The sequence below is a fragment of the Grammomys surdaster genome, unplaced genomic scaffold, assembly GCF_004785775.1.
Source record: "Grammomys surdaster isolate TR1022 unplaced genomic scaffold, NIH_TR_1.0 348, whole genome shotgun sequence".
In the NCBI taxonomy this organism is placed as follows: Eukaryota; Metazoa; Chordata; class Mammalia; order Rodentia; family Muridae; genus Grammomys; species Grammomys surdaster.
The window spans coordinates 2,256,078-2,266,505 of record NW_021604767.1 but is presented as its reverse complement, the minus strand read 5'-3'; the positions used below and the strand labels follow the sequence as shown (position 1 = coordinate 2,266,505).

At 35.3% G+C, this 10,428-nt stretch overlaps 1 protein-coding gene across 1 annotated transcript; it reads left to right on the top strand.

Moving 5' to 3' along the window:
* Positions 1–2,485: 2,485 nt before the first annotated feature.
* On the top strand, positions 2,486–4,214 carry Gje1 (gap junction protein epsilon 1). The gene is made up of 3 exons (XM_028779201.1): positions 2,486–2,524; positions 3,193–3,375; positions 3,819–4,214. The coding sequence occupies exons 1-3, from the start codon at positions 2,486–2,488 to the stop codon at positions 4,212–4,214; spliced, it is 618 nt and encodes a 205-aa protein (XP_028635034.1).
* The last annotated feature ends 6,214 nt before the right edge of the window (positions 4,215–10,428 follow it).

Sequence of the window (10,428 nt, the reverse complement as noted above, 5' to 3'; positions counted from 1 at the left end):
AAAAAACAAAAACAAAAAAAAATAGCTAAGTGTATTAAATCTGATACAGAAATGGGGGAATGGAATTAAGAATGTAACAGCAGAAGCTAGAGAGATGGCTTAGCAGTTTACAGTCTTTACTCTTTTGTAGAGAACCTGGTTTCCTTTCTCAATACCCACATGACAGTGAACAGCAGTCTATCTCCAGTTCAGAAGGGTCTGACATCATTTCTGACCTATGCAGGTGCCAGGTATGCATGTGATACACACACATATGTGCAGAAAAAAACATTCATATGCATAAAAGAAGTAATTTTTTTAAGACTGTAGTAGCTAAATAACTACTAGTATGTGTTAAAGAGCTAGATCTTGGTCAAATTATAAGACTATTTGTTCCCAGGTTTGCTCCTTATGGACAGCAGTTAAGGAAACCATTTGGCTTCTAACATATCCACTATTTTCCTAATAAAAGAGGGAAGATGCTTTCAGCCAAGAACAGAGTACAGAGTTATAGGCAATTGAAGAGCTACAAACCATAGCTAGCTGTGGATCTGGGAACCATTTCTGTTAAGCAATAAACTGGCTATATTTTCCCTTGTGAACTTCAAAGTTGTTGTGCAGCAGCAATGGGTGTATTCTCCTGCTCTTTCAGGTCGGGTGGAAGAATCGATAGACCACAGGTATGCTTCAGTGTTCTCTGTGGATGGTGAATGGAAGAAGACATTTCCCTTGGTATCATCAGACTCTAGAATGAGAAGAGTAATATCTAAGCCACGCCCTGGCATAATAGCTCAAGTCTGCTATTAGACAGGATGTTTATCATCCTGGCAAAATATTGAAAACAGTGAAAGAGATGTGAGTGTCTGTGGTAGAATATTTATAATAGAATATGCATTTAGGCATAAAGATTTTTCTTATATTAGTACCCATACCTCTGTCCCATGACTTAAGATGAAACAGTAGAAGCTATTTCTCACATCTGGGTTATCATAACTTGCACTACTTAATGTATCATTAGTAAACATGCATTGAAAAGGTGCCTAGGCACTGATTGACCTGTGTTTTTTTAAGAATCTGCATGTAAATAAACCCAGATGATCACTCAATAAACAGCCCTACCAAATGTTGTCATATGTGTGAGGCTCTTCTCCCAAGAAGTGTTCGTAACCAGTGAGTTTAACACTCCTCTGGAATGTAAGAATAAATATATAACATTTATAGACCAGGACTTTCCACTTGTGAGCCAATAGACCACAATGGGATGGCAGTGATTCACAGATGACATTGTAGATATTTAACTAAACATTATCATTAATTTCTGTCCATATGTAGAATCCAAAGCAGGATCCCCGCACAAAAATAACTGCAAGAGCTTCTGAACTTCTCTTTCTAGGAAAGAATTAATGTGTACCCATATTTTGATTCTGAAGAATCTGAATCGTATTTTGAATATGAGCTAACTTTCTAACCAGTCATTAAGCTGTTTATTTTGCTTGTTCCTACCAAAACAGCACTGTTACTCAGGAATGTAACTGTCTTTTCCCATTGGTTATAATTCTATATAATGTCATTTCTCCACTGTTGGAAACAACAAAAAAAACAACCTGGAGTTAATCTTCAGAATATCACAAGAGAAAGAAAGATGAGTAAAGAAAATAGAAAAGAGCCATCCTAGGCTGCGTGCTCCTTCTGCTCTAGAGAAAATAACAGCAATCAGTTTAGATAGAAGTAATTTGTCTGTCTAGATCCATGCTGTACCTCAGCACCAATAACAGTATCTAGTGGACAGTGTATCTATTAAAGAACAGAAGAAAAAGACTGTTATGATTTAAGCTAGACCCTAGTCTTATCTTGATTTTCATCCTACATATGACTCCTTAGAGATCTAATTGCATCTTTTCCATGTCCCTTGCAAGATTTCAGCAAAAAGATAAATATAACGACACACTGATAATATTCAGCATTGGAATAATTATCATAAGCCTGTGTTTATAACTTCTTAGACCTCCTGGAAATTAGCAATATGTCCTGGAAGTCAACCAGAAAGCACTGGAACTATTTCCACGTACTTTAGGACACACCACATAACACTCTAGGGTATAGAGTGTGCCAATTTACATCTAAGCAATTCTCAAGAGACTGCAGGGCCCCTGGGTGCTCAGGGTGTCTGTCTGCTGGCCTGCTTTGCTAGCACTCCTGGCAGACTGGCCGGCTTTGCTGATCTTGCAAGCCAAGGGATTATTACAACTGACCACATGTCCTCTGCTTTTGTTTCTTTGTTTTTGTTTTGTTTTGAGATGGAGATAGGAAAGTTGACTAGGGCCCCAGAGATCTGTGACAGAAAAAAAAAGAAAGGGAAAGGAGGAGGGGAGAGAAATTTGCAGAGATACGTGGTTTCTGTTGTACAAGTCAAGAGAGAATGTAAAAGTTTGATTCTGGTAGAAGCAATCTGACAGCATAGTTCAACATCGGCCCACAGGGATGCCAGGATAACATCTCCTGAAAGATGTCTCTAAATTACATCAAGAACTTCTATGAAGGATGTGTAAGTAGCAAGCAAGAAAATCAGTTTCATCAGTTTTTGTCTGTGTATTTTAAACCCATTGGCATGTGTGGTGATAAATATATTTACTGTACATTTACAAAGAAAAGAAAATAAGAACTATCTGTTGTAAAATATTCTGAATTTAAAATTATAGGTAGATTTAACTCTGGAGGTACATTCATCCATTGATGCATTAAAGTAGCTCACACTCTTAATTCAATATTAAATATGAAAAAAATTGCCAAAACTAAATAAATACTGTTCTGTCATTATGATAGTATGTGTTCTAAGTCTAATGTATTTGTCATCTAATCTTTCAAAAGAGGAAATCAGACATTCTAAGATACTTATGGTTTTATTTCAAAGGGATTACAAAAAAAGGAACTCCATACTCCTCACATTTAAAGCTGTTTAAAGTATTTGTAAACTTACCCATGTGGTTGGCAGTAAATCCCTATTTGACCTCTGTACTTTATGAGTAAAGTAGAATAACAATGTCATAATGTGGGCTTAACAGTGAACTTGACCATCTCAGAATCTATCTTGTTAAAAACTTGTCAGATCTCAACATTTTTATACTTCTTTTTTAAATGTGATCATAAATACATCCTTCCAATTGTCCTTTTTAAATGTTTGCTTCCAACCAATTTTCTCTTCACAAACAATAGGTTAAACCTCCAACCGTGATCGGCCAGTTCCACACACTCTTCTTCGGCTCAGTGCGGATGTTCTTCCTTGGAGTGCTGGGCTTTGCTGTCTATGGGAATGAGGCTTTGCACTTCAGCTGTGACCCAGACAAAAGAGAGATAAACCTGTTTTGCTACAATCAGTTCAGGCCAATAACCCCCCAAGTAAGTCTTCCAGCTTGCACACAAACATTGACTCCCCAACATTCATAGTTTCTTCCTCTATAGCTTTGAGAACTGCATTACTTTTTTATTGGCTGGATAGTTCAGAAAATATAACTTGAGGTCCTCAGAAATCTCTTCCCTATCCAATATTCTATCAGCATATGTAGCATAAAGACATTAAGCAGCCATTATAATCAACTAATTTATCATTTCTTTAGCAGATAATGAGTGATAATAAAATATTATTTCCAATTGCCATATGTTTAAAGTTCTAAAATCTTAATAATTCAATGATATATGTCAGCACCACTAGGTTTGTTCATTGTATTTCATTTTTATAAGGTATTTGCAAACAAATTAGCCCTTGGCAAATTTGTGAATTTTCCATGTGTCTTTGGTTGTTGCTTATCTGATTTGACTAAAATAGTTCTGATATGTTTTAGGTGTTCTGGGCATTACAGCTAGTGATTGTCCTGCTTCCTGGAGCTATTTTCCACCTTTATGCTGCATGCAAAAGCATCAATCAAGAATGCATTCTTCAAAAACCCACATACACTGTGATTTACATCCTCTCGGTCCTGTTAAGAATCAGCCTGGAGGTGTCTGCATTTTGGCTTCAGATTCACCTCTTTGGCTTCCAAGTGAAGCCTATATATTTGTGTGATGCTGAATCTCTCGGTAAAAAAATAAATATTCTAAAATGCATGGTTCCAGAACACTTTGAAAAGACTATTTTTCTCATTGCAATGTATACATTTACTGTGATTACAATGGTATTATGTGTTGCTGAGATCTTTGAGATCATATTTAGAAGATCATGTTTCCTCTTTAAACGATGACTGAGTTGATTGCCTATTATCATGCCATAGTTCCTATCAATCATTTATATTTAGTTTTCCAATTTTAGTACTTCAATTCCATATGTTCTTTAAATTTTAGTGTGTCTGTAATTTATGTATACTAGAAAATAGGATACCAAATTCTAAACTAGGTGTTTTCCAGCTAATATTTCCTCCTATTGGAATTTTATAACTTATTATATAATAATGTACATGTAAGCCTAATGATAGCTCATTTTTTAAAATAATAAATTTGTAGGCTTCTTTCATATACAATACTTTAAGTGATTACATTAGTTTTGGCCAAAGAGACTTCTTATGTAGGTTAAAGACTTGAAAATTGATGTTCAGAGACGTTATTTATGTGTCATGTCACACAACCAAACCAGAATCCAGGTCTTTCCCTATACACTGAACCATGTACCTTTAACTTTGAGGACATAAGTATCTCTGCATTTGTCTAAAATGTACCTTTAAACACAAAATATAAATGAATTAGGAGTCATATAGTTTAATCTCTAACTCAAAGAAGATGAGCAATTAAATTTTTTAAATATTATACCCATATTGTTTTGCTGAAATCAACATTAAATGATTATGGAGATAGGTACCAAATAAATTAGAGTTGCTATGAATAACACTGTGTATGGCTTCCTTGTTTCTTGCTGTGCCCATACATACCCTGCAACAATTAACTTCCATATTAAAAGGTATTCAAAAGGAAATTTTGTTTCCATGCAACTATAATTCCTTGACAGTTTTGAGATCATGGCAAAGGTAATACTATAGAAAATCAGAGCACTTCTTTCTATTTGCCTATATTATCAACAACCATACTTGCCTTATGTCATCTAAAGTTCTTTATGTCCTATTGCTTCAAGCTAGCTAGAACTTTGGTAGGAAACCACGCATTGTCAGATACTAAAATTTTGGAATTTTATTGAGCAATGTTTAGCTGATACTTGATATTAAAAATTCTGTATGAGGCTTTTAAAACCATTGATTTAGCACCACATAAAAGCACAGAAGAAAATCCAAATTTGTTTCATTGAAGAAATAGCTACTAAGGACCTGTAATTAAATATGCTGCTAGGTCAAATTTAAAAACAAAAATTGGTACCAAAAGGAGGTCATATTCTATTGTCCAATGATATATCTAGAGAGTAGTAACCTGTCATAATGGAAGTAGACTGTAAATAAAATAAAAATTAAGGTGTTTAGCAAATGTCTAAATATTTGAAAGATCACTGATAAATTTATAATAGTCAATGAAATAAGAAAGAAATGGAGTCAAAAACTTAAAACGTACAATAAAACAAATGATAATGAAAACAGAATTTACTGAAATTTGTTGGAAGAATTAAAACAGTGTTTGGCAGCCTATAAAAATTCTACATTATGTAACTAAAAATTATAAATATATTTATCTTCTCATTTCAACAAATTAGCGAGCTAACAAACTAGCAACAAACTAGCTAAAAAGAAGTAGGGTGACAATAAAACTAAAGACACAAAATATAGAAAGAAGAAGATAAAGTTAAGAAAAAAATTCATTAAAGAAAGTTTGGTGAAACTAGTAAGTTTTCAGTTACAAAGTTTGAGATGATAAAGAAAAATGAATCAGCCTTATAATAAATGAAAAGTGACAGGCATTAACATGATCATAAGTATTTGAATAATCTGACAATAAATTTGCAAGGATGAAGAAAATCTTTGAAATCCATATTACTAAGAGAGGAGAAACTGGTAAATACATAAAATTATAAACATTCTTAAGTCAATTTTAAAAATTCAAATTTAAATCCTTTTCATAAACAAAACTCCACCCATTTACCTAAAAATTTCTCAAATTCATTGTTTTTAGTAGCTAAGTAGTATTCCATTGTGTAAATGTACCACATTTTTTGTATCCATTCCTCTATTGAAGGACATCTAGGTTCTTTCCAGCTTATGACTATTATAAGTAAGGCTGCTATGAACATAGAGAAGCATATGTCCTTGTTATATGTTGGAGCATATTCTGGGTATATGCCCAAGAGTGGTATAGCTGGATCCTGGTAATGTTATGTCCAATTTTCTGAGGAACCGCCAGACTGATTTCCAGAGTGGTTGTACCAGCTTGCAGTCCCACCAACAATGGAGGAGTGTTCCTCTTTCTCCATATCCTTGCCAGCATTTGCTATCATATCAGTTTTTGATCTTAGCCATTCTGACTGTGTGATGTGGAATCTCAGGGTTGTTTTGATTTGCATTTCCCTGATGACTAAGGATCTGGAGCATTTCTTTAGGTGTTTCTCAGCCATTCCAGTTTCCTCAGTTGAGAATTCTTTGTTTAGCTCTGTACCCCATTTTTAATAGGGTTATTTGGTTATCTGGAGTCTAATTTCTTGAGTTCTTTGAATATATTGGATATTAGCCCTCTATCAGATGTGGGATTGGTAAAAATCTTTACCCAATCTGTTGGTTGCCATTTTGTCCTATTGACAGTGTTCTTTGCCTTACAGAAACATTGCAATTGTATGAGGTCTCATTTGTCAATTCTTGATCTTAGAGCATAACCCATTGGTGTTCTGTTCAGGAACATTTCCCCTGTGCCCAAGTGTTCAAGGCTCTTCCCCACCTTATCTTCTATTAGTTTAAGTGTGATAACCCAACAACAAAAGAACACATATGGTATGCACTCACCGATAATTGGATATTAGCCCAAAAGCTCGAAATACTCAAGATACAACTCACAGACCACATGAAGCTCATGAAGAAGGAAGACCAAAGTGTGGGGGCTTCGATCCTTAAGAAGGAGTAACAAATACTCAAGAGAGAAAATATGGAAACAAAATGTGGGACAGAAACTGAAGGAGGGGCAGTCTGGAGACTGTTCCACCTGGATATACATCCCATGTGCAGTCACCAAAGGTAGATGCTTATGTGGATGTCAGGAAGTGCATACTGACAGGAGCCTGACATAGCTGTCTCCTTAGAGGTCTGCCAGAGTCTGACATATTCAGAGGCAGATGCTCACAGCATTGAACTGATTAAGGGGTTCCCAATGGAGGAGTTAGAGAGAAAACTGAAGTTGCTGAAAGGGTTTGCAGCCCCATGGGGAGAGCAACAATACCAATGAACCAGAGCCCCCAGGGTCTAAACCACCAGCCTGGGAGCACATAGGGAGGGACCCATGGCTCCAGCTGTGTATGTAGGGGAGGATGGCCTTTGTGGGGCATAGGTGGGAGAGGAAGTCCTTGGATCCATGAAGGTTGGATTCCCCAGTGTGGGGGAATTCAAAGGTGAGGAGGTGGGAGTGGGGGAGAGGTGGAGGCACATCCTCATAGAAGCAGGAGGAGGGGGATAGGATGGGGGTTCTTGGGCATTGGGGAAATGGGGTAAGGGATAGCATCTGAAATGTAAATAAAATATTCAGTAAAATAAATTTTAAAACAAAAGAAAACTCCACATACAGAGGGCCTCTCTGGTGGAAATCATCAAATGTTTAAGGAAGAGATAACATTGCAAAATCTTTAGGAAGAAAGAAAAAGGAGCTTCCTAGCTTCTTGGGCAAGATCGTGTTGGAATGCGTGAAGAATATTTCCCATTTTATTTACTTAGAGCAGCTTAATTTTTGTATCATAACTTTGATATCAAAATTCCTAACAACGATATATTAGCACATGTAAACCAGCTATGTATGTACAGATAAAACATGCACAGGTTGGGTTTATCCTGGAAATGAGAGACTCGTTTTTTAACATTTAAAAGGAAATTGATGTGATTGAACTGTATTGAAAGAATAAAGGAAGAAAACACATAGCCATCTTAACAGATGCCAATGAAAGTATTTGATTATATTTAACAGTCACTTCTGATGAAATAAACAACATCAAACTTTTCACTTAATATGAAAATTATCTACATCTGATTACACCCACACATACACTCACGTGTGTGTGCATGTGTGAATCTTTGGAAATACCACATCATATTGAAAGAATGAACATTTTTCCTCACAATTTGAGCAAAGAGAAAATTTTCCATTTTTATTGTTTGGTTTAATTTGAACTATAGTTCATTGAAGCAAGAAAAAAAAACAAAAAAGTATATATGCTGAATAATTTTTTCAATAAATTTAATAAGACCAAAATAAAAGATATGCAGATCTGCAGCTTGGAAATAATCTCCACTAATACAGCAGTACATAGAAAATTCTAAAATATTTTTTTAAAAACCTACAAAAATAGTGAAATGTATCAAGAAAACACTATAGCAACAAAAATCACCAACAAAATATTTAAATGTGTACAAGTATTAGCTTTTAGAATAGACTAAAAAGCAGGAAAAACATAAGGGAAAAAAATCACACAATATTTGCTAGACAGGTACAATAAAAATAGTGTAGCAATACTGAAAGAAATTTAAAAAAGAGCACACCATGATCATAACTGTGCTGGTAACCTTAATCATTTAAAACTTCTGATACTGACTGAAATAGATCTATAAGTTCGATTTAGTCTCAGCAAATTATTATAAACATCTTCAAGTAGTTTCTAAATTTCATATGGAAATACAACTGAAAGCAAGTGATAGAATTAATACTATTTAATTAGGTATCAAGTAAACAGAAACAAACCAGGTTGCTGTAGGCAAGCTAAGAGACTTCAAACCAAAGTTAACTGTTGTGGTAATTATTTAAAATTGGCTGCTTGTTAATCCGACTATCTAAGCTGCAGCGGCTCTGCTTAGCCCAGCCACCATGTTTCTCGGCATGAGGCCATGTGCGCACTGCAGCTAGAACCGACATCAGCCCTGCCACCCACTAGATGCCAGCGTGAGGGATGGCTCTGCCAATCTTCCACGTTGTTTCTGCAAGGCTGGGCATTAGTCAGACCATTCTGCCATCCATGCGGGCCCAGTAAGAGAATGAGACTCTAATTCTTATAGATTAATCAAAGGCTTTATATGTTTGATAATGATTAATAACAAGATGCCCATACAAAGAGAGTTGTATCCCAATTAGCTAACCTAATTATAAGTTTATAAGTTGTTCCCCACGAGTGCTCTCCATACCTATGTGGTTCTCCATCCTCCTACATCTCTGCCCTCTCTAGCTCCTCCTCTTCCTTTTTTCTCTTCCTCTCTCAACTCCTCCTCTTCCCCTCCTTACTTCTCCTACCTTAGCACCTCCTACAATTAATAAAGACAACCATTATATACAAGTCAAGTGACCTAACAATGATTTAACAATTGTAAGTGTAACAATGCGTTCACTGAATATTTGAGCCTTTAAAATCATAAATTAAACAGCAATGTGCATTAAAGTTCAGACATATGCTGAGATAATCAATATGCCAGATATCAACACCCTATTTTTATTCTCAGAAAATGGACAAAGTAAAAGTCAGCAAAGAAGGTTCAGACTTTAAACTGTATCAAAGACCAGTCAGAATTAATAGATAGCTAAATAAAATTCTCCCCAATGTATACAAAATATACATTCTTCTACTCATCCTGCAGAAGTTTTTTTTTATCATAGATTGTAAAGTGAGGCTAAATAAATACAAGAGAATTGAAATAATTCCTTGTATCTTGTGAGACAGTGGAATAAAGCTAGAAACAACCACAAATACCAACACACTATAGAAAGAGCAGTGAGTCATTAAATAAATCAAGGAAGAGACTTTAAAATTGCTAGTAGCAAGTGAAAGCCACAAGACAACTTACCAGAACTCTGGGATACAGATAAGACAGTTGTTATTGGTAAGTATAAAGCTGTAAGTGCCTACATTAAAAAGAAAATTCAGGATCACTAGTAAATAATCTAGGACCATCCTTTAAATGTTCTAAGGAAAAAACAACAAGCTAAACCTCAAAGAAGTAGGGATCAAGAACCAACAAAGGACAGGGCACAAACTAACAGACCAGAGGCTACAGGAGTACCATTGTATCAGTTTAAAAAGAATGCGTTTCTTTGAAAAGATACACCAAATTGAGAAACTCCCAATCAAACTAACCAGAGAGAGAATCTAGAATTAGAGATGCCACACAGGCTGTTATCGAAGAATCCAATTAAACTTAGAGAATATTTCAAAAACATATTCAATGAAAGCAACTGAAGACTCTGAAGGAAATAATTTCCTAGGCATATATAACTCACCAAACTTAGACATAAACAATTTACAAAGGCTCATAACCAGGAATGAAAATGAAGCAATTTTTTTTAAAA